General features: G+C 41.2%; 1 protein-coding gene across 2 annotated transcripts; it reads left to right on the top strand.

The window, feature by feature from the left end:
- The first annotated feature begins 257 nt into the window (after positions 1-257).
- On the top strand, positions 258-11,000 carry LSM6 (LSM6 homolog, U6 small nuclear RNA and mRNA degradation associated). 2 transcript variants are annotated; one of them, XM_003364506.5, is made up of 4 exons: positions 258-382; positions 4,979-5,094; positions 8,683-8,796; positions 10,717-11,000. In XM_003364506.5, the coding sequence occupies exons 2-4, from the start codon at positions 5,001-5,003 to the stop codon at positions 10,749-10,751; spliced, it is 243 nt and encodes an 80-aa protein (XP_003364554.1). In that variant the 5' UTR covers positions 258-382; positions 4,979-5,000; the 3' UTR covers positions 10,752-11,000. The 2 variants fall into 2 exon arrangements, with proteins under 2 accessions (XP_003364554.1, XP_023492241.1); XM_023636473.2 differs by having other exon boundaries at positions 350-651.
- Positions 11,001-24,504: the final 13,504 nt, after the last annotated feature.

Genomic DNA, 24,504 nt, shown 5'->3' with positions numbered 1-24,504 from the left:
AAGCTATTCCTTACATTTCTGCCTAAAAGAAATCCTGGCTAAAAGATCACTTCCAGTTTTTGTGTTTTGCTTTGCTTTTTGTTTCTGTGGAAGAGGGATGTTTGCTTTCTGTTAAAAGAGAGAGCACGATCACTTTTTTACTTAACTCCACAGCACCAACTTTGACTTTAGGCAAACCAGGATTCTCGGATTTGCGCGCTCAGGCGGGGCGGGCATTTTCGGTCCCCGCGGGCTGCCGTAACCTGGGAAAGCACTGATTGGCTGAGGCGGGAAAGCACCGCCGTGTGGGCGGCTTCAGTTTCAGTTTCGGTTCCGCCCCGTTAGTCGGCTGCGGCCGGGCCTGTGGGGCGCCTGCAGTGGGGTTCCGGATCCCGGCCACGAGGTGAGCCAGACGGCCGCGCGCGCCGTTGGAGGCCGCAGTGTTCCGCTGCCTCGGGCAGGGCTCGGGGAGCCGCAGCCTCGCGCCCGGACAGGCCGCCCCTGCGGGCGCCAGGAGGGAGCGCGGAATCCGGAGCCTGCGGCGGCTGGGCCCCGGGAAGTGCCGCGCTCCCCCTAGTTCCTCGGCGCGGCGCGGAGGGCTCTGGTCGTCGGCGCCGGGATGACGGGTCCCGGCCCTGAGCAGCTCTCCCCGCAGGGCGCCTCGAACGCGCGGTGAGCGCCGGCTTGGCTCCACCCAGTTGGCTGCCGAGACCGCGCGTGCTCCTCGAAGTTCCGCCGGGAACCCCGACCTTAGCCCGGGAATCCGGCGGGACAGCGGACCTCAGACACAGGGCCAGGCTTCTCCCGCTTTCCAGGGCTGCAGGGACTTGCCCGGTCTCCACTACATCGGGGTGGCTGCGCCTGATCCCCAGGAGTTACGAGCTGGCCTGGCTCGCCTTCCTGAGTTGTCCGGTTGGGGATGCCCACAACTGAATGGTGTTCTGTCCTTCCACCGGGGCTTTTGTGTGTAGGTGTACGCGCGCCTTCCTAGCAGGTATCAGGGTCTCTAGAATTAGGGTGATGCAGGTAATCTTGATAGTGATTTAGTGTGTCCTCCCCCGCCCCTTATTAACACAAGACGGTTAGAGAAAAACTGAAAACTTAGTGAAAACAAAAAGTTTAGTGAAGAAAATAATACTCATGGAACCCTTTCATCTACAACCATGTGTTTTGCTCTTGTATGTGGTAGTTTCTGATTAAGCCAAGACTGCACCTATTTTATCACTTAACAGTATATTTACTTTTCCACTTTCATTTAAAAGTTATTCCTAAATATCGTTTCTAATTTTGTGTCTTCTTTTGATTGGCTACCCGTTCCATCATTGTGTAGGTCCCGTAAATTATTCAGCCATTTCCCGGCTGGGGGATTTAGGGTGTCTGAGAACTTTCGCTTCATTTTGGTATCCCAGATGATACTTCCATAAACTTTTTTTTGAAGCTGTAATTCGGTTTATTTACTTGGACTAGATTCTGAGGAGTGAAATTAGACTAGATGCTGTGATCTAATAAGGTCTCTTTAGGTTTTCATACACATTGCCAAAATTGTTTTCTTAAAAAGTTTTGATAGTTTACATCATTCATGTATGACTTTGCCTGTTTCACCAGAAGCATAGTAGCTCGTAATACATTTCTAATGCTTCAACTAGCAAGGTTGAGCCTCTTTTTGGATTTTTTTTTTTATGGTACTGTCTGGCAGTTTCACTTGTTTGAGTTTTGTGCAGGAATTTCCAGAGGATTATGTTAGTGTGTGTGTGTGTGTGTGTATTATTGGAGTTACTGTGTAGGCCGACTGAATGTTAGAGCAGGATGATCATTGAGTGACCATCCTGCGTAACCCCCTTATTGTGCAGATGAGGAACCTGGGGCCTTGAGAGATGAAATGATGAGTTATCCAAGGCACACAGCTAATTAAGTAGCAAAGCTGGGCTTAGAGGTCAGGTTTCCTGCCTCTCAAGTGAGTACTCTGTTCTGGGTGGTCTCTCACTAAACTGTGAAACACTCCTTATTAGAATTTGAAAAGATGTTTATATCACTTGGATTATTCTGTCCTTTTAGAATTGTACCAAGTAACAGATTTTAAGCATCTGAGGGATCTAGAACACTGCAAAATGAGAAAGTGAGCATTTTCATGGCCAGGACTAGAAATCTGTTATTTAGCATGGTAACCACTTCAAGATTTTTTGATAGTTTTTAGATTCTCTATTTGTGGGAATAAAATATCTAATAAGGTTTAATTTATGCTCTGTCATCTGGTTAGAGCTTAGTCGTTGGTTCTCATTTGTTGTACCTTAAGGGTTTTTTAAAACTCCTTGTTGCCTTAAGACCAGAGAACAGTGCTTTTTGATTTAGGGCTCAGCAGAGTTTCTCAACCTCATTTTGGGGCAGATAGTCAGTCCTTTGTTGTGGAGGGCTGTCCTATGCTTTGCAGAATGTCAATCAATATCCCTGACCTCTACCTACTAGATATCGTAACACCACCCTGCTCAGTCAAGACAGTACAAAATGTCTCCAGACATTTCCAAATGTTCCTGAGACTGGGATTTAAAATCACCCCTGGTGGAGAACCACTTGCTTATAGGAATTACTTGGGGAACTTTATAAAATAGAGATTACAGTGCCCCTTGCCCAGAGAGTCTGACCTAGGAGTAGACTTCAGGAATCTGCATTTTAACAAGCATCTCTGTTGATTCGGATGCAACTGGTTCTTGGATAACACGGAAACGTTTTTGTTTTCTCCATCTTTCTTTTATTTGATGCTCAGTAATAGAGATATTACTATGCTATAGCTGTTTAGGTGCGTGGATGATACTGTGCTAGTCACTGTACCCGTAGTCTGGCGGGGAGGGGAAGAGACAGGGATTTTCCTTGGCACTGCCCTTAAATACCTCTTCCACAGGCGTAGGCAATGTGCTTAAGTACCAGGGACACCAAATGAGTAAGACATTTTCCCTGTCCCTGAGAAGCTGAGAATCCACTATGGGAGACTGGTCAGCAAACAGGACAGCTACAAAACAGCCTGGTAAGGGCCCTGACAGAGAGTGGAAAGAGGTGCTCTGAGTGCATGGAGTACTGACTCACGTGGCCCTTGGGAGGCATGGAGGAAAGTAGCCCTCTACTGTGTGGGTTGGAGGGCCAGGTGTTCCATCGTCTTGGAAGGGAGGGAGGTAGAGAGCTGCTCTTCTCAGTGTCTGATGCCCTCTCAGACACTGATAGATCAGCCTGGAGCTGCATCTGCTTGGGTTGTAATGTTATGTTTCATTGCAACTTTTTCTTTTCAATTTTTTTTCATCCTATTCTGTAAATACTCTAAGAGTAGGTGGAAGTTTACAGGTAAACATTGCCAAGAAACAAGGATTTGCATGTCTTCTGCTCAGTGACATAACTCAAAATCACGTTAGATATAGTTCTTTCCATTTGACCATTATACTTCTTCACAGGCCAGTTTATAGTACTTTGTCACTGTGGGTATTTTCCCCCCAGTGCTACTTCTGTCCAGCTAGATCTCACTGTCTCGATGGCTGTTACCCAGGTTTAACAGGATAAACTTGACATAGTCAAAAGGGCAGCTGTACCTTTGAAACGGCTTGGGGCCAGCTTTAGTTCTGCTCACCCCCTCACAGGGTCACTATGTGCATTGCTCATGAATCTCATGTGGCCTGGCACATGGTTGGGTGAGTAAAATTTGGTTCCTTTTTTCCCCCCGTTCGTTAAAAAAAACCTCTGCAGTTTGCAGGCATTCTCATACTAGGCCTGTCATAGCTTCAGACAGAACATATACTGCCTTTGACTCAACAGCCATGTATGAAAATAGGTCATTTAAACCAAGCCCGAGTAGGAGTCGGGGGAGGGAGGGGAGGCGTAGAGGGTGATTCTGGCTTTGATTTTGAAGAGCAGTTTTATCAAGGTGATCTGCAGAAAGGAGGCCTTTTTCCTCTTAGGTTCAAGAGGCTTTTCTTTTGCTTCAGAAATGGTCAGAACTGTTCTTTCTGCCTTATCCAATTTAAAAGATGAAAACTTAAAATTACGTGAGCAAAGTGATGGGACAAATTGTGGTGTCGAGACCAATCTACTCATACAAAATGGATTTATGGGCAAGTCGTTAAGTAACAGGGAGTACCAAGGAAGCCTAATGAAGATGAATGTACAAGATACGGTCTCCTAAAGTGATGGGTAGACTCCTCCTTCCAAATAACTAAAAAATGGTCTTTTCAAGAGATTTAGCACAATGTAGATATTCTAGAGAATAAATGAGAAGCTTGGTACTAGTCTCTTTCATGTGGCTTACAGTCTTTTGAGGGAGAAAAGACTCGTATAAAAGAATTAAAGAATATATGGGGCTGCCTGGTGGTGCAGCAGTTAAGTGCGCACGTCCCGCTTTGGCAGCCTGGGGTTCGCCAGTTCGGATCCCGGGTGTGGGCATGGCACCACTTGGCATGCCATGCTGTGGTAGGCGTTCCACATATAAAGTAGAGGAAGATGGGCACGGCTGTTAGCTTAGGGCCAGTCTTCTCGGCAAAAAGAGGAGCGCTGGCAGCACATGTTAGCTCAGGGCTAATCTTCTTCTTTTTCAAAAAAGATTAAATGTGATAGTGTTTATAAGCATGTTAGCAGAGTGTCAGCATAAAATAAACATTCAGTAAATGGTGGAGGTGGTAGTGGTTGTCGTGGGTACCCTAACACTGACTGTGCGAGACTGTAGTGACAGGTGATTGAGAACAGGGCCTCTGTAGACACAGGGCTCTTCTCTGTTGAGGCTGTGTCATAGGGTTGTCCTGAGGACCGGATGAGATAATGCATGTAAAACACTTAGCTTGGTATCTGGCTCACAGTAAGTACTGGAAACGTTAGCTGTCATGTTGTAGTAGGAGTGGAGGTAGAGTAATGCTGAGGCTTCGTACGTGGGCCTTTGATACTTGATTTCCTATGAATATGTTCGGGGCTTCCAGGCTGTTTTGTTGAATAATTAACTTTTGTCTTTTCCTTTATTGCTCCCTTTCAGATTTCTGATCAGGATTGTTAAAATGAGTCTGCGGAAGCAAACCCCCAGTGACTTCTTAAAGCAAATCATCGGACGACCAGTCGTGGTAAAATTAAATTCTGGAGTAGATTATCGAGGTAATATTTTCATGCTTTATCTTCACTGGTGTTAACTAAATAAGTAAATGTGACACTGATTTTTATTAACCACTGAAATGTACCCAGTAGACCAAAAAAGCATTGGTTGTCAGCAGTTTTTATGCCCTTTTCTTTTTCTGCCTCTGAGATGGTTCCTTTTAGAGCGATAGCCCTGAGAGCCCAGTGTGTGCTTCTGACTTCCGGTGTGATTTGTGACTCCTGTCTCTGCTTTGAGATGATGTGCACCTAAGTTCCCTGGTCACAGCAAGGGATTCCCAGTCACCTCAGGTGTGAATAGCTGGATACTGAAGAACACCTTGGCACAGCAGCATTTGTTTTTGCAGAAGTATTTACGATTGGCAAGCAGCTGTTGAGATAGTATCATCTTACAACATGAGCTTCCACTTATATACTATGTGACGTAGCTGAAGCCACCTTTCTGGTCTTGTAGAGAATGCTCTTTTTAAGAGGCTGTGACACTGCTGAAATTAACTTTGTGGGAGGAATGGCATCAAATTCCATTTTTTAAAGTTACTAAATTATTAATCTTTTAAAATTAAGATATGTTAAATTACTGGGAGTGTTACATAGGTGCAGATAAGTAATTCATTAGCAGAGTTTTAAAGCCTTTTCTTGGTCTCTTTTCTGAATGATAGTAATCTCTTGAGCTTTTCCCTCTTTCCATACACGCAGCTTAATTTTTTTTTTTTTTAAGATTTTTAATTTTTTCCTTTTTCTCCCCAAAGCCCCCCGGTACATAGTTGTGCATTCTTCGTTGTGGGTTCCTCTAGTTGTGGCATGTGGGACGCTGCCTCAGCATGGTCTGACGAGCAGTGCCATGTCCGCGCCCAGGATTCGAACCGACGAAACACTGGGCCGCCTGCAGCGGAGCGCGCGAACTTAACCACTCGGCCACGGGGCCAGCCCCACACGCAGCTTAATTTTATTGGGAGCTTCCTGTGTGTCCCGTGTGTGTTAATCACTTTAATTTTTGTTTTATCCTCAAATCAGTCCTTTGAGATCTCTGTTGATTATCCTCACCTCATAAGGGAGGAGCTAGGACTCTAACTTGACTCAGAAGCCTTGTTATGAAATCACTTGGCTGTTTATGTACTGTTTTAGTTTCTTGACATTAATAACATCTCCAGTTTAATTCCATTTTTGTAGTGGAACTAATTTATTTATACTGAATACTGAGATATTGTAAAGTCTGTAAGTACTGCTTCTCACCCCTGCACTTTTGATGAGCCCAAAGGAGGTAACAGACTTCCAGAGATTTGAGTATATTTAGCAATCGATTAGAGTGTGGACATCGTGTTCAGGGTCTTCTTAGTACCCGCGTCATTGGGGAGATCAACCAGCCTGACCTTTTTTCTCTATACTCTTTAGAGAAAATTTTTCTATTTATAAAGGTAATATGTGTGTTTTTCTTTTTTTTTTAGAAATTTCAAAGCAAATAATGGAGAAAAGTATTTAGAAGAAATCAAAACTCTCACAAAATTCTACCATCCACAGATAATCAGCCTTACCACTTTGGACCTGTCTCCATATAAACATAATTTCATGTAAATGGGATCAGCTGTACATGCACCCTGATTTTTTTTTTACATTAAAAATACATTCAGTTTTCTGACAACATAGTGCTTAGTGGCCGCATAGGAGTACGTTGTATGGATGTACCACAGTTTTGTTTTTGTTTTTAACCAGTTTCCATTAATGGACATTTAGGTTTTACCAATTATTTTGCTATTTTAAACACTTCTGCTCTGTTGACATGTATCTTGAGCACTTGTCCAAGTCTCTCTTTAGTGTAGATTCCCTGGGCTAGGATTTCTGAGTCAAGCAGCATGCCAAATGGCCCTCCCTCGGGGCAGATGGGTTCATCTCTAGGTTCTCACAACCCTTGTATTAGCCTTTGTTTTCGGCTTTTCCATTCTCATTGGCAACAAGTAATATCTCATGTTATTTATATTTCTTGGCTTACTACTGAGGTTGAACAACTTTTCACATGGGTACTAGCCATAGTTTTTCTCCTTTTATGAATGTCTATTCACGGCCTCTATACTAGTGAAGGGAAATGTACACTTCTGAGAGCATTACTGTAAAGAATGCTCTTATTTATGGTTAAATAATAAAGAACCTTGCTCTCTGTAGCAATTTCTATTTAAGTTTGAAGAAAACTTGTTGTTTTCTGTTATTCATAGACGTTTATCCCATAGAGAAGGGAGGAGGTTACAATTCCAGCCTCCTGGAACCTTTTTCTTAAAAATCTTTGCTCTGGGAATAGATATTCTTATTAGAAGTGAATGTCTCATTTTTAAATGCTTTTGATTAATTTTCAAACAGATTTGCATATCGTGTCTCAGAAGTTTCTGTTCGTTTATGCTTGTGGTTTAGATGAAAAATAATACAGCAGGAAATAAACTATAAAGTTGTATCTCAAGCTTTCTTTTGATAGGAAATAATTGTTATTAATTGTTCCCAATCCTTCTGATTCTTTGAAAGTTTACTGCTTCTAGCAGAATTCTCTTAGATGAATGCCTTGTGCTCTCATCACACACACACAATTTTGAAAAGAAACTTTTTTGTTTAGAGGATAATGGGGGCAGAAGCAGAGAGTGAGGAGCATGTTAATGAAGTTGAGACTAAATCAAACTATCGACTTGGTTAATTGAATCAAATTAGTAGTATTTGTTTTCTCTTGCATTTTTTTTTTCCAGAAAATACCACTTTAACTTAGACACTCAGAGTTAGAGGCTTATATATTTTCATCTTTTGGGGAAAAATCATCAGGTCAAGTTTTACAAAATTTATACCATCTTAACACAATTAAAAAGATTCACTTGAACAGTTTCCTTGAAAGCTCCCTAGAATGTTTTTGGCCCTTTTTCTATATTAGTCTGGAGTTGAAAATATTATAACTGTAACAAAACAGAAAGGGATGTGTTATAATCCAGTATGTTGCCCTGTATTCTCAAGCTGCTCTTCACTGTGAGTCACAGCTTTAAGATGTGCTTTCAGGAGCACCTGCTGTCTCCTCTTCTATTATCTTAACAGATTGTGGAGCCTTCCTGTTAACCCTGGAGTCCATTCATCTGCTGCAGTAGATGTTGTGAAAGAATGAAGTAAATCTGCCAGATCCGTATTTCAGTTAGTGGCTAAAGTAAGAAATGCCACTGGAAGTGAGGCGTCTTGGCTAATGGTCATTTGTTTCTACGTAATTGCCCCCTCCTGTTTTTAACTTTCAAAGAATGGCATTTTATGTGGAATATTCTTACTATGTCACTTTTGTGAAGGCTTTAAAAGTTGCTGTTGTTATCACACATACCATGAGGGAAGTGACAGTTGTTTCTCCTTCTGGCAGTGGGTGCACGACTGCTTTCGTACTGTACGCTTCTTAGCCTTCATTCAGATGGGCATAGAGTAAAGACTTTTTTTGTGCCTCAGTCTATTGTTTCATCTAAAGTGTGAATTTTTATATTAAGCACGTAAGAGCTAATGAATAAAGAGATTGTCAGCTCTAAGGTATACCCTGTAATTTTCAGATCTTTGCTTTGTATCTCTTCTCTTTGAAAAATCTGTCTCCAGGGGTCCTGGCTTGCCTGGATGGCTACATGAATATAGCCTTGGAGCAGACAGAAGAATATGTAAATGGACAACTGAAGAATAAATATGGGGATGCGTTTATCCGAGGAAACAATGGTAATAGTCCCTCACTCTACGGTTGTACAACATCCAAAATAAGCCCTTTTGTTTATAATCAGGGTCACCAGCAGGTTTTCTAGGTAGTTTAGAAGTTCAGTTTTAGTTTTGCTTTATTTTTAAATTCTTGTTTCTCAGCTCTTCAGCGTGACCAGTTCTTTTTTAAATGCTTCGTGGAATTTTGGAACTAGAAATTCTCTCCTTCCCTCCCTTTACTGATGAGGAACTGATAGCCATTGCTGTATGACCCAGAACTCCGTTCCCTTGAATACGGTTTATTATGTTCCCCCAACACTGCCTCTTACATGGCAAGCTGGAGCTGTAAGAATGGCCACTATTTCCCTGCTATCTTTGGTTTGCATCATTTGGCAGTTAGCTTGTCCTATTTCTCTATTAAGCATTCAAATGCTTTCTGTGGAGATTTATATCCTTTAGTTTGGCAAAAATGACAAAATAGGAAATATGGATCTAAAGCGACTCAGCTTTTTAACAGCTAATATATTGCTGTAGTTGTTATGGTTACTTTCAAGTACTTTGTTTAAAAACACAGTAGCAATAAAGTCATATTTGAATTTTTTTGTGGGGATGGTAAGACATCAAAACTGTTGAATTATTCTTTGACCCATCCTCACTTCTTGGTCCCATCCCCTAAATGGAGCCTTGGGGCTCTTGTATTTGGATTTTTAATTAATGTGCATTCTTTAGTTCTGGATAACTTCTTCAACCCCCTTAACAGTTGGCTCTCTTTGCTGTGAACTAAATGTCCTGACTTTGTTATAGGTGTTCTGTCTGCTGTTCTTCCAGTACCGTGTTTCTTCACATCATATCTTTATATACATCTTTTGCTTGCTTTTTAGTCCTTCCAACATGAAGAATTTCTTCTATTTTTCATATTGTTTTTATTTGACTCCCTCCGTTTACTGAGAAATGCTATGGTTTTTCCCCATCTCAGGACAATTGGTAGCGGCAGTCACCTGCAGGTTCTGTGAGAGGTGGTAAGGTAGATTCTGTTACATGCATACTACATCTGGGACTTGCCCAGCTTCCCAGAGGCATTTTTACTGTCATTCTTATGCTTCCCTTCATATAACTTTTTCTGTGAGGTAATCAGTGGTAAATATCTGTAGATTCCCAATTTCATATCCTTGGCTCTTAAACAGGATGCTGACTTATTTGATTAATCTGTGCTGCGTCCTTTAATCAAGAAATCTTTAATGTTCACTTTGAACAAAGCTGTCAGAATCTGAGTAGGTGTGGGGCGTTGGAGGGGAGGTGCACCTCGAGGGAAAGCTTGACCGGAGTGAGTGAGGCATCGTATTTTGTCTTATTCTTATCTCCCCCATATCCTAAAGAGTTCAGTTGAGGTGGTCACGAGAGGACTAACTAATCAAAACTTTGGATAACACCAAAGGTTGATACTTTTAACAGAGGACTCCAAATAAAGACTTTGGTATCTTTAAAAAAAAAAATAAACTTCCAGGTCTTGTTTTTCCATTTAAAAAAGTAAACAGCAAGTTTAGAGTTTATGTTGGGGAGATGGATAAAAATATTTTCTTTATTAATCTGAAGTCTAGTCTGGTAGATTTACTGATTTACTTTATTACAAGCGTAATTATTATACCTATAATTACAAAACATTCTTAGAGTCCAGGGACTCTCACATCATTTTATTTTATCTTCCTGGTCACAATTTGCAGTCAGTCAGATGTGTAGCTAAGACTAGAACACAGTCCTGTAAGACATCAAACCCAGGTCTAGATTCATAAAGTTAGTCTTATAGTAGTTGTAGAATTTGTTGTGTGGTATGAAAACTCGTTTTAAATTTGCAGAAGTGTCAGACCAAAATCTGTTTGCTTTTAAAACTTAGTATTCTGATACCTAGGAACAGTTTTTTTCAATTTATTTATTTCTTCTTTTCAGTGTTGTACATAAGTACGCAGAAGAGGAGGATGTGAAGACGCCAAGTAGAATACTTTTCATTCATACTTGGATATATTTTTAATGAAATTTTTGGTTCTTTCATGATATAATTTGTCCTATTTCATAATAGTTGGTGATTTTTTCATTGACATGTGGATAAGGTATATGTATAAAATTGTGGATTTAATTATAAAGAGTTCTTTCATATTTAAGTTTTAGTCATTTTCTTTTCCCTGTATGTCAGTGTGCAGAACGCAAAAAGAATAAAAAAAGGAAAAAATCTATTTCTCTTTATACGATTTTTAACTTAAGTTTCAAGCAGTGTCATTTGATTTGATTGCTTTCCCTATTCGGCTGACTAAAATGATGTGTGTGGTGATAATTAAAACATTTTAGAGACATCCTTATTTATCCCATCCTCTTCTATTTGCCATACAAAATACTTGAGTGGAAATGTTCTACAAAGGCATCTGGTTTCATTCTGAGGCTAATAAAGGTCCATGAGGTCAGAAGTTCAGTCACTTAGATAGAAAATAAAATTGGGGATCTAACAGTGGCATTTCCACAAAAGGAGTGGGAATCCGAGTTGAGTTGGAGAAATTCTAAAAGTTACCAGTATGTGACCAAGGTGAAAATGTTCCATTTATGCCCCGTCTGTCTGCAGTCATCTTGTGTCTCCTCCTGTGCACTTAGGCTGTTAGTTAGTTTCTTTCTCCCTTTCAGGAGCATTGGCATCAGTGTCATGCTCTCATTTTATGAACATAGTAGGGGAGGAGCCATTCCTGTACATCTGTCTGGCCGTCATTTATTTAGATTAAAGCAAAGCCTAGAGTTTGTAAACTTATGCAGGTTCCAGTTGCTAAACTGTGATCAGGGAGGAAGTTCTCACTCTTCCTTAGGGGGGGGACTTCTGGGAAGCCTCTCTCAAACCCGGGCTGTGTTTGAACGTAACATTGTCCGGGAGCAGAGCACCAAGCATTCATGTTGCTTGGCACAAGGCTGCCCCTCTGCCTTATGTGACTTCTGCTGAGAGGGTTTTCACAGTTTATTAATGAGATTTCCACAACCCTGCTTTATTCTCTGAACAGTTTACGCCGTCTCTAGGAACAACAGATAGTACCTGGCCCTGTGGTTGAATGAACACCAGACGATTGTGTGAACGTCGTATTGGCCTTCCTCTCCCTCCCTCCCCGGTCTGAGCAGCGTTCCTGTTTCCCAGGAGCTGGGGGTGTGATTTTAAACAATTGCCTGCTTGAAGGATGTGGATGCAGGATAGGGAAGGAGGGAGGAAAGGGGTGGTGCTGATCTGAAGAGGTAGATGTGGCATTTTGTCTTGTTTTATTTTAAAGATCACAGAGTACTTGGAAACAATTATTTTTTAATTAATAACTCAGAAAGGTGAACAGAAACGTTTCACAGGGTTTTACCATGTGCACACCAAAAATAAAACACTTTATGTTGTGCTTCAGTAATTTATCACTTCTTGACAGGGGTTTGAAGAGGGTCCAGTCTGTAGGTACAAATCACCAATTTGCTCTTTTATAAATGACTTCTTTTAAGGAGAAAATGGATGCCCCTCCAAGTGGAGCGTACATGTTCTCATTTGTTTTGTAGAGTATGTGGGGCTGCCAGGTTACTGTGTCTCTTCATTCACTTACATCAGCTGCTTCTGAAAGCAATTCCACTGTTATCTCCCACCAATCTGTGGCAGCCTATTTTTGCTAACTTCTTCCCTGATGTCTTTTCAGTGTATGTCTTTATTTTCCCCTTGCCGTCTCCCTATTTTAATAGCTCTACGCTGGAGTAGTGTTTTCAACCCTGAAACTATTTTTAATCAAGATCGACTTTGGGAAATGCTACCATTTTTATGGTAATAAAGGACTGTATTATGCCCTTGTACCACCTCAAGTTGTCCCCTGTGTATGTCTTACATGCTAGAACCATGAAACAAAGTGTAAATGGTAAAATTACTTTTTTCTTAACTGTAGTCTCCTAGAGGTCAGTGAACGATTTCCAATTGCATTGTAGCAAAGACATTTGTTCTAGGTTGAAGAATTTTTCAGTTGAGTACATTTTTCCCGTCTTTCTGCCCGCAAACCCTGGTTGCCATGCTCTTTCTCTTGGGCTGTGACAAAACAGAATGTTTAGTGAGAAAGAGAAAATTGTGCTTGATTTTTTTTTTAGACTATCTGACTTCATGTTCTGTTTTGGTCTTCTGAGCTATTCCTTGGCTGATCTTCCAACAAGTTGAATTGATTCTTACTTTAAAACTGTTTATCCCAAAACAGAGCTGTTGACAACTACAAATACAGATGGCAGACATGTGGTATGATTCTCATGTTCTCATCTTAGCATTCAATAAGGGAATGTTATTGAGAGACGGTTTACATCTTAAGCTTTTTTATTCAGGGCAGTGTAGGGTGCATGCTGGGAGTGCTTAATTATGTGACAAATAGTAACAAATGTTTAAGGGATTTCCTTAAGGTCTGAAAGCTCAGCCGCGTTGACTTGGTGTGGATGGTTTATGACCCCGGAGGCTATAATAATATACTTTATAAGAATAAAAACAACCTCTGGGGCGAAAAATTGTCAAAATCACAATGACTCATGAGTGACCTCAGTACAGCATTCCAGGCTGAAGGGCCAGTCTGTTCCCTTACTGTGGAAGACTCTGACCTTTTGTCTTGGGAGCAGACGATCTTAAGAGTAGTGCCTAGCTCTTCCATTCAGAGGCAAATCCCAACCCATTCTGTGGCCAGGGCTATTCGCCACAGCCAAACTGCATTAACCATTCTTTTTTCCTCCACAAAAAGAAATTGCTGATGAAAGGAAGACGAACTATAGTTTTGTCTTTCGTGATCTTGTTTCTGGGGGCCCTGCACTCAACAGCATGTCTCTGACTGCCTTTGCTAAGATTGCCCCGGGAACGTTGTTGAGCTAGACTCCACCTACGAGTTGCAGGGTTAGTCCTGACCTCTTTGGGGTCTGAATATCTAGCAACTACTTTTATTCTGATAGCTGCTGCCCGTTTGTACCAGTACATGGCAGTGCAACTATGAGTGCCTCCGTTGTTGACTGACCAGCTTTGACTCGCCAGTTGGAGTCCAGTTAGACAAAGTGGGGGCGAGACTGTACAAGTGGGCAGGCAAGAGCAGTACGTGCCAAGTGACAGGACACTGGAGGTGACGCTAATTGATGTCTGCTCTGCTCCTCTCTTAACCTGCTTCCCTCATTTAGGAGATGGGGGAGATGGCCAGATAGTGGGGTTTGAGAAAGTGGTAGTGGAAGTCAGTTTAGCATTTATTGAAGAACTGTAGGCAGGCACTATGCTAGGCCTTGTGGGGACAGAAAAGTAAATATGACTCTGTTCTTGCTCTCCATACTGAGTTTGTAGGTTTGGGTATTTATGGGAGAAAGTGATGCTATTCATGCTCTTTTTCTTTAATTGGGCCAAAATTTTGAGAATTCCTTTTTAAAATCTGAACACTTTAGATGGATTTGATAATCTCAACTATATGTTTGTATCTTGAAATTCCACATAACCTCAGGACTAGATAATTTTGAAATCTGATTATCTCCATCTATTTATTTAGCCCGTTTCCCCGAAGGCCCATGTGGTTCAACCTCCAATCTTTTTACTCTTTTTTGGAGTAAAAAAAGATGGAGCAGAAGCCAGATTTTCTGTTTTGTTTCATCTGTCTTATTGGAAGATTTTCTTTTCTTACTAGTAATTTGGGAGTTAGAATAGAAAGTGGACAGGTTCTAGGATCTTCATAAAATCATAGAACGCTGGAGCAGTTGGGATAGACTAGTTTTCAAGGTCTTGTTTACAAAATGTTCAAATCCGTATGGACTTCATTTATTCCAAGTTTTATAATGGCATGGATGCTGGTGGGTTTGGCAAAATATGGTACTGATAATTTGGGTTAAAGGAAAAGCTAGTTTGTGAAAAGTTGACATAAAATAGTTTCAGAGAAACTGTTTTGCTGCTATCATGTGCATGCAGTCTTCCAAATCACTGTTCAGTGTTTATATCAAATAGAAGTCCTACTGAATTTGCAATAATGAAGAAAAAATTAAAAATCTGTAATGAGCATGTTGAGTGGATGTTGAGTGGATGTTGCTAGGATACAGGACAACTTTTTTTTTCCCAAGTGGTGTTTCAGTCATAAACAATGTCCACATCTCAGTGGTTTGGAACAGCAAATGATTCTCATGCTCTCCATCCACAAGGGCAACTAGGTGGGACTCTGTTCCTTGTGGTCACCTGGGGACCCAGGCTGAGGGAGGCAGCACTTTATGTTTCTGCCATCTCTGTGTGACTTAAGGCTTGGTGCTGCAGGGGAAAGGCATAAAGAATCGTGTCCTGGCTCTTAAATGCTTTTGCTTAGGAGTGACACCAGTCATTTTCACTCCATTTCGTTAATGAAAGCAAGTTACATGGTTTACTTTAAGTTTCCAGGAAAGTGTAATCCTTTCATGGATCGAGAAATAAAAGAAAACCAGACATATTAGTGAACAATGGTAATATTTACCAGTGTGTGTGTATTGGGGTTCTCCAGAGAAACAAAACCAATAGTGTGTGTGTGTGTATACATATACCTCTCTCTATATAGATGTATTTTAAGGAATTGGCTCATGTGATTATGGAGGCTGGCAAGTCTAAAATGTATAGGGTTGGCACGTAGGCTGGAGACCTGGGGATGAGTTGCAGTTCGAGTCCAAAGGCAGTCTGCTGGCAGAATTTCTCCTGGGGAGGTCAGTCCTTTCCTATTAAGATCTTTAAGTGATTGGATGAAGCCCACCCATATGATGGAGGGTAATCTGCTTTACTCAAAGTCTGCCGATTTAAATGTTAATCTCATCTAAAAAATACCTTCAGAGAAACATCTGCAATGTTTGACCAAATAACTGGGTACCATTGCCTAGCCAAGTTGACACATAAAATTAACCGTGGTATGTTAACCACATCCTTTGCATTATAAATTTTTCTTTCAGAATGTAGGAAGTATACCCAAATCCAAAACTGCAAAGTCTCAGATTTTTACTGCGTTGCAAAAAGAATCCTTTCTCTGCAAAGCCAGGTTGAAGGATCTGTGTTCCTGATACCTTAATCACTTTTTCATTAGATTCCCAAAAAAATATTGATTTGTTCCTTCCGTGGTTTCAGAAGCTGGGTCTGCATAGATGGCTTTGGTTTGCTTTGGTTGTTGCAGGTAACTTACAAATTCCCAATATATAATATTTCTAAATTTGAAAGAAAACACAGAAGGTACTAAAAACCTTTCCATAGAGCAGGGAAGCATTATCTCAAGCCAAATATATATTCTGTCCACATACTGTGGAGACGAGGTAGGGAGTCTTCAGCGTACATCAGAACCATGCTGTGTGCAATGTTTCACAGGCATGGTATATTATTTCTAAAACTGCACCTTATCACTTTCATATATTAGGTTTGCATGGCTCTCACTTTCCAGTATCTTTGAAACTCTTTACAAGTATCTTTATCTGGAGAGAGTGAATGTGCTGCCCGGCTTGTTTAAAGATGTCCTGTTAGTAGGACCTGATCTTTGAGTTTGGCAGAGCCTGCTTCCCTCTCTCTTCCGAGTTCCTCTGGCACGACGCAGATGCAGAGATTTCTGAGATGATTTCCCCATGTGGGGAGTGCAGTAGAGGATCCACCTGGGGTCAGACCTCTGCCTTGATTTCATTAGCCAACTGGGCAAATCCTCAAAGGCTCCCTTTGGTCCATGAACAAGGTGTCCCCTTTTCCAGATGTGGAAACCTGAAGCGAAGAAGTTAAGTGAGTTACCCTGGGTCACTTGGAGTCGCTACAACTCGAATGCAGTTCCCACTGCTGTTTGATCAGGCTCGTGAATGCTGAGCACCGTTGATTCCTTCCTAGCGTGCCTTTAGTCAATAAATCAATTTTCTCTCCTATTCGTCTTCTCAGTAGTCGCAATAAGAAGGTCCCAAGGTGCACACACAGACCGCTGTCCTCCACATTCAAAGATGATGTTGCTGACAGTGATTTGTTATCGCTCTTCTTGGATGTGACAGGAAAGATCAATAGGCAGCCATCAGCCCTTATGCGTGGCCAAGGTAAAAACTACCCCTTGGCTTGTGTCTTCAGGCACGGTTTGCAGAATCTTGCATTTTTTTGCGATGACTGTCTCTCAGAATTTGTTTTCCCCTGGAGTCCCCCTAACCCTAATCACCACATGACAGGCCATTTCCCAGCAGCTCTTCGCTGCGTCTTCGTGTTAGAAGCTGCATCGTCAGACCCAGTAACTACATGAGAGAGAAATGGAGGCAGGCTGTGTGTGACTCTCTGTGTCGCCTTTTCCTCCCTGGCCAGCTGTGTACCCCACGTCTGAGCATATGTGGGGCTTACTTAAAACCCAACCCAGTCATGTTGTGTTTCATGTTAAATACATTTTATTTGATAGTTTACTTATGACTTCTCTTTTGCTTTTCTCCTTATCGTTTTTCAGCTTATTATAAAACTTTTTTTTAAATAACTTTTTAAAAAACTTTTCATTAAAACTAATCACTTTGAGAACTGTGAGGAAAAGTCCAGGATGTCAAGAGATGTAGTAGGTCTTGATCAAAATGTATTGTTTACATTTTTGAAGAAAAAGGGAAACATCTATTTTAAGAAGTACTTAAAGTGAAGAATGGGTGAGAGGTTGACAGAGAGTAGATACTTTTGCCCCCGTTAGAAATGTGTTTTCCTAAATGAATCTGTTTTTGCCTGTTCAGAAAGATGAAAGTATTGTTTTAACTGAAGGGAAAACGAGGTTAAATAATCAAGCCATCAGGCAGAGGATTTAAAACTCTTCTTTTTATTAAAAACCAGTGCAGACTTTTAATATGAATACTTTTATTATTGTCATTCATTTCCCTTTAATGAAGTGAAACTTACCCAAAACTAACACATTCTCTTCTTCCCTCCATCCTTCCTCTTCTGTTCTATGGGAGAGACCAGCTTTTAGACTCTATAGTCCCTATTCCCGACACTATCCCTGTCAAATTGTACAGGCATTATTTCTCTCAGAGTTGCCTTATTCTGAATTTCATGTCAGTTTCTTTGTTACTTTAGCAAGTGGACCCTTCCTCCAGCTTTCTCTGTGGAGGTGGAGGGCTGTGCGAAAGTCACTTGGATTCCACTGGAGGCAGGACTCACGCTAGAGTCAGTGGCTCCTTGGAGGGCTGTGAGCGTTGCTGACCTGGGTGCTGTAGCAATTTAACGAAACACGGAGAAAGAAGTGCCTATCTGGCATGTGTATGTGAGAGAGACATTACTCCAGTTTAAACTGAAAACAGTGAGGAGACTAGATCAATTTTAGAGCCATTGTAGACTGGAAGCTCCTTGAAGGTAGGTCTGTGTTTGGTGTTTTATTTCCAGTGCCTGAAGGTGTCTGCCACATCGGTGTTCATTTGCTGTCTTCTTGCTGGCAAGTGACTACACAGAAACCCCATCCTGATGCCCTTATATAATTTACCTAGGTTTTTGGTAAGCATTTTTGCTTCCAGGTAGACCTGCTCTCATCCTCAGCATCAGGCCCATTATTATTATTTGAAAGTTTGAAAATACTGGCAGAGGCAAGTTACAGTGCACTGGGGACCTTAATTTTCCAACATCTGCTGCAAGTTCGTCCTGCCACAAGCTCATCTGACACATTTTTGGCCTGCCTGGCTGACAGTTTCGTTGCTTAGAAAGCAGAGGAAACACCAAGGAGGGCTGATAGTGGACTCCTAAGGAGGAAATGCTCACTGACAAGGAAGTGATGGGAATTTGGGAAGGTGACTTTGTCATTTTGGCATGGCTACCAGGGAGTAAAATAAACATTATATGTATTCAGACATGTGTCCCAGCCTTTGTGAAGGCAGATATCCAAAAGTTCAGAGAAAACATCATCTTGTGGGAAGAGATTCCATAAGTTTAGAAACCTCTATAAGGTTTCCTCCTGTACACAAACTCCAAAGAGAAAGTAAAGGATTGGCTTCCGGAGAGTTCCAAATCGTGATGGCAATAGCGAACATGTAGGCAAGGCTTCCTTTGTGCTGGCCATGGTTCCAAGCTCTTTACAACTCATTTGATCTTCTCAACAATTCCATGAGATGGATATTGTATTTTTTTTTGGCAAATGAGGAAATTGAAGCACAAAGAGGAACTTGCTCAACATCACCCAGCTAAGAAGTGGCAGGGGTGGGATCTAAACCCAGCAGTCTGGTCCAGAGACTTTAAACCCCACAGCCTGAATGTGTCAAAAAGCCCAAACCCCCAAATGAACTGAGGCTTTTCAGCATAAAGTGAACAACAAACGGATAGGCCAATAGTTAAAGAGGATAGCATGGTGTTAGCAGGTGGCGAGAAGACCAGGCTACTCAAGTTTCATTCTAAAGGAATAACCTCCAAGCTGAGAACACTTCTAGGAGAGAAACAGAATCTGGCAACATACCGAAGACTAGCTCCTCCAAGTTAACTCCAGTAGTGTTGAGTTACATCCCGCTGCAATGAAACAGCTTGCAGGGGACACTGAGGAAACACTGTTAAGAGCATGTGAGATTCAAGAAAACGAGAGATGAGCAAGTGCCCTGGTTAAAAAAAAAAAAGAAAAAGGTTAGGGAAACAACAGACCAGTAAACTCGATGTTAAAACCTTGAAATTCCCAAAAGAATTAGAGAAAAAAAAAGGGGGTGATTTTTTCGGAGGCACAAAGGGTTCAATTGAAGAAGGCATGTCAGGACCACGTAATATGGAATCAGTTTAGTGTCTAGACTACTAAATGATGGGAATATAACCGTAACATCCTCATTGCCACCATCACTGTCATCCTAACGATTATGGAGCAGTTTCCACGTGCCAGGCACTGTCTGAGGCACTCAGCATGTATCTCATTTAATCTTCAGACCCAGTCATCATGTCATAGTCATCATCTCTCTTAATCCTAACTCACTGAACAAAATTTCTTAACTTTGAACAAAAATAAAATAGAGTAGTTGCTGGTATTATTGGGGGATTCGTAAGTGATACTTGGAAAAGAAAAGGATTTAAGCGTACATAAACACAGCTGTGTGGACAACAATACTTAAAATGTGTTGCCGTCTTCTGTTGGTTCTGTACAGTTTAATATTTTCATTAATTACTTAGGTAAAGGAATCAAAGATTTTTCAGATGATGTATTTTTGATAGGGACAGATAATATTAGAAATAGGATCAAGAGTGAAAAAGCTCAATAAGCTAGAAAAAGAGAATGAAAGCAATAAACTAGAAGCAAAAAGCACTTCAATTTGGGGATTTGGGGTTTTTTTTCAAGCTACATAACACAGTTTGGGGAGACTCAGAATTACTGAATTTCATTGTTGGAAGGAACTTTTGGTCTTCAGGCTCACCCAAGCAGTCCCAGTAAATAGTGTTCTAGTCCAGTGTATTTCAATCTGCATCATAGGGCATGGGAGGTGAAATCAACTTACTGATTAAAAGTCAAAATTTTTAGAAAGTAAAATGCAAAAAATCAAAATGCACCGTTTATAGTAATTATTAGTGTTATTGTGTTAGGCTTTTGTTTCCATTTTATCCTTGGTTATGTATGCATTTGGTGGTGATGTTATGTTTTCTACTATAGATTTTGGTCAAAAAATTAGCCACTGCTGTGGCCACCTCTTAAATATCTTTCATTACTTCATTAATAGACACTGTGGGGAAACCTGGAGATTTATACTTTGTATAGATATGACTCATAGGAAGATTTGTCTTGTAATATGGAATTTGAATTTGTCTCACTGTAGCTTGAGCACGTTGGTTGTGTCTCAGCCCTGCCACATACTGGCCATGTGATCTTGCTCAAATTATTTTGAATCTTTAATCCAAAAACATCCTAATCTGTGAAAATGGAAATATTACTAAAAACAAAGCAATAATACTTTCCAAACCTCATGTGATAGTAAAGTCTGTTTTTTTTTAAAAGAAGGCACTTTAAAAACTCTGAAGATGTTATCAGTGCTATTCCTTTGTAACCTCTGGACAAGCCTAATCTTTTCTTATCGGCTCTTGGGCTATTTGAAGACTGCTGTCATGAACTTCTCCCCTCAAGAAACTCCCCGTCTGTTTATCTGCTCTTCAGAAATGCGCGATTTGGAGTCCACAAACCACTCTGGTCGCTTTCCCGTTTGTATGTGTTTATTCTGTTTTATTTATTTCCTCCTGTATACTCATTTTAAAGTAAGGACACGACATGAAAAATGACATGCAAACAATGAAAATAGATGTGTTTGGTTGGAAGAGCTTATTGATGATTACTTTGCTGTTTCAAAAATTGTTTTGAATGCTAGTATATACCCATCTTCCATGGAAATAAAGCAGGGTACCCAGAAGCCAATTCCATATGCGGACTAGTAATCTCAGAGTATGATGGGAAAATTATATTCCTTGTTCAGGAGATAAAATCGCATTAAAGTTTTTTTTTTTGTATTGTGTTTTAGTGATATGTTTTCAGCTTAAACCTCTAAAGTTTTTTATTTTTATTTTTTTTCATGCCTGCTGGTGAGCCATATCTCCTCCATCTTGGGTTTATGCCATTGGTTTTTTTCTGACCTAAGTAAAGCACTTAACATTTGTCCTTGTTTAATTTCATCTTGTTAGATTCAGCTCATTGCTCTAGCCTGTCAAGATTATTTTTCATCATTATTCTGCCATGCAGTCATCTGCTTGCCCCTCCCAGCAGCTGATTACCCACAGGCCAGAGTCGCATGCCCGCTACACCTTCCTCTCTCAGCTCTGAAGGGAAGGAGCCACAGAAACCCCTGTCCAGGTGACGTGATGGAGCTGATTATCAGCATCCTTCAGGGAAGTCCTTCAGCCAATTTAGAATCCTTGTTGTCCTTCTGCTATTTTAGCCCACTTTTTCCCCTATAGTCCATAAAAATGAGAAGTAAGCAACTGATTATATTTACCTTGTTTACTTAGCTGCCAGGAAGCTGAGAACCTGGGCCAATCATCCATTTTTAATAAGTCTAAGCCATTCAAAAAATCCATAGAAATAAAATAATAAAACATGTGGTAAAAGCTTTTTTTAGAAAAATGATGAATTTGTATAATATGTGTAATTTTAAAGAATTTGGCTATATAGAGTAAATCCTACTTGGTACTGCTCCATATCTTGTGCATTTCAAATTATGTTATTTCTGTACACATTACATAGAAAAGCAAAACATCTTAAGGGACTGCCATATTTGAATTTTGTTTAAACTTAAACTATGTTCAAACGATGTTCTGCTTAACTCTGGATCCTTCAGTAATACATGGTGCATTTGGCTTTGGGATAAAAATACAGGTGCATGGTGAGAGGAGTAATACTGATTTTAACAGAAACATCCCTGTTCCTCAGCCTTGCGAGTTAGGCAAATAAGTCAGCGTCAGGTTTAGTGAAATGGTAGAGTTAAAGTGGTATTATTGGCTCCACCTGTGGTAGACCTGTCAAACTTTTAAGGACGCTGTTGCCACGTGGATTTTGCATGCTTCCCTGTAGCGTTTTTATGCGCAGGCACTGGCCTGGGAACTGGGAAGTCTGCTGTTTCTCCTTTCAGCTTTCCTAGACTGCTGTATGGTTGGAAGCAAATGAGTACATTTCTCCGAGGTGCCCCAAACTCACGGAGATGTGGGCCGCCCTCTCGTGTTAGAGGTGTGTGCAGAGGACACATGTGAATAATTCAATAATGATGCCGGGCATTTTGTTCCCCTGAGTGCTGGCTCAGACCCCCGGGGGTCACTGCAGGTGTAGTATTGAGGGGCCAAGAGGCTGACTTCTACTGCTGTTAAAGGGAGCCGGTGAATGAGGCCTATCAGTTTTAGGTGTCTGTTTAGTAGAAGAAAGGGCCGTTGATAACAGAACGTGACAGAACTATGCCTGGTTTGGGGAAAATGTGGACCCAGCTCTGGAGTTGAGAGTCATAAAGCAAAAGAAGAAATTTGTCCTGCAGATATGGTCTATAAAAGTGAACCAGAGGATCATTTTTGGAGTTTGGTCTTTGTTGGTGCCTTGAAAAATGTTTAAAAAGTACAAATGTTGGGGTTGGCCCAGTGGCATAGTGGTTAAGTTCACATGCTCCACTTCAGTGGTCCAGGGTTCATGGGTTTGGAAGCCAGGGATGGACTTACACACTGCTCATCAAGCCGTGCCTGTGGCAGCATCCCACATATAAAAAAATAGAGGAAGATTGGCACAGATGTTAGCTCAGGGCCAATATTCCTCACCAAAAAATAAATTTGATGAAGAACTTTCACATTCAAAGATTTTGGCATTTTTCCCATTGCCAAGGGAGGGCAGAGGCTAACCAAACAATTTGCTTCTTCTTGGTACATAAAAGATAAGCAGTTTGGATCTCTTCTATAAAGGAGAATAAACCCTGTTTGTTGTGACTGTGCCCGAGATGGGAGATAAAGGGCCATGTGAGGGGTTAGAAAATGAACGATGATACTTAGGTAAGTCAAATAAACATAATGCTGCATTCTTTATTTTACAAAGAAAAGCGAGAAAAGAAAATATGTCCTTAGAATTTTTAAGTGTTCTTTAATTTGAGAAAATCTATCATGGATAGAAGGAAGGACAAACACTTGTTCGGCATCAAGGACTCCTGAAGTCTGGTTGCACTGCAGTGGCTTTCACCTGCGTGCTGTGACACCGTGGGTTTGCCTGCTCAGGTGGGTCTGCAGAGTAGACGTGCGAGGTCTTCGGTGAGGGGATGTTCTAGCCAGGTGCCCAGCTTACCCTGAGTGTCCTTCCACACCCTGGTCCCAGAAGTAGGGCATTGAAATCTGGCCTGCTGCCATTAATTTGCTATTTTGAACCATCACAGGCCACTCTCTCTGTATATTTCAGTTTTCTTGAACATCTGGAGGCAGTGGTAGCACCACGGAGGTTAGGAGCACAGGCTCCTCTGCAGAGGTTTACAACTCACCTCCTCCACTGATCTTAATCTTTCTGTGGCTCAGTTTCCTCATCTGTGAAGTGGGAGGGTATGAGTAGATGTTTCACAGGATCGTTGTGAGGCTTAGATGAGGTGATAAGGGAAAAGCATCAGATGGGTGCCTGGCACGTAGTAAGAGCCCAGTAAGTGGAAGCTATTGTTCCTACTTCCCTTGAAAGGTTGGAAGAAGGATGATTCAAATAAATGAAACATGTAGAGTTCTCAACAGAGACATGTGCACACCTTGATCTTCCTGAGCTTCTTGTCTGTGCTAAATTATTTAACAGATGACTTATGATGAGCGTGGTACTGTGCTGTGCATGGGATCTAAGCAATTTTCAGATGATTCCTACCCCCCAGGGCTTGGAGGTAGGTTGATATAAAAGATAGCACACACAAAGCCCATCCGTTGCAATGGAGGGCAGTAGGTGGGACCAGGTGCCCACATGAGGATAAAGACTGTATGTGGAGTAGGATCCTAAGAAGGTGCCTCAAAACAGTCATTTATGTAGAAGTCCCCAGAATTATTTCAAAACTGATCTTGGAGAATAATTTCTGGCATCTAACCACAAGCTGTGAATGTTTGGTTTTTTTGAAAAGGGAAAAGGAAATTCATAACCCCCAGATCCTCCTCTTCTGACCTGCTGTGATAACATGTGATCATCTGTCTCCTCATCATGTATCTCCTTGTTTTGTGATCGTCTACTGATGCGTTAGTCTCCATTACCAGCCCTGGAGAGGCAGACGCTGTGTGTTATTCATCTCTGTATCCCCTGCCCTGAGCACACAGCCTCCACTAAGTAGGCATTTAGCAAA

The sequence above is a fragment of the Equus caballus genome, chromosome 2, assembly GCF_041296265.1.
Source record: "Equus caballus isolate H_3958 breed thoroughbred chromosome 2, TB-T2T, whole genome shotgun sequence".
Lineage (NCBI taxonomy): Eukaryota > Metazoa > Chordata > Mammalia > Perissodactyla > Equidae > Equus > Equus caballus.
Note: the sequence above shows the minus strand (reverse complement) of the source record. Positions and strands in the feature narration are given on the sequence as shown.

Coding starts and splice junctions, on each gene's coding strand:
- LSM6 (XM_023636473.2), top strand. CDS start 599: ATGACGGGTCCCGGCCCTGAGCAGCTCTCCCCGCAGGGCGCCTCGAAC. Junction 652..4,978: donor CAGGGCGCCTCGAACGCGCG/GTGAGCGCCGGC, acceptor GCTCCCTTTCAG/ATTTCTGATCAGGATTGTTA. Junction 8,797..10,716: donor GTTTATCCGAGGAAACAATG/GTAATAGTCCCT, acceptor TCTTCTTTTCAG/TGTTGTACATAAGTACGCAG.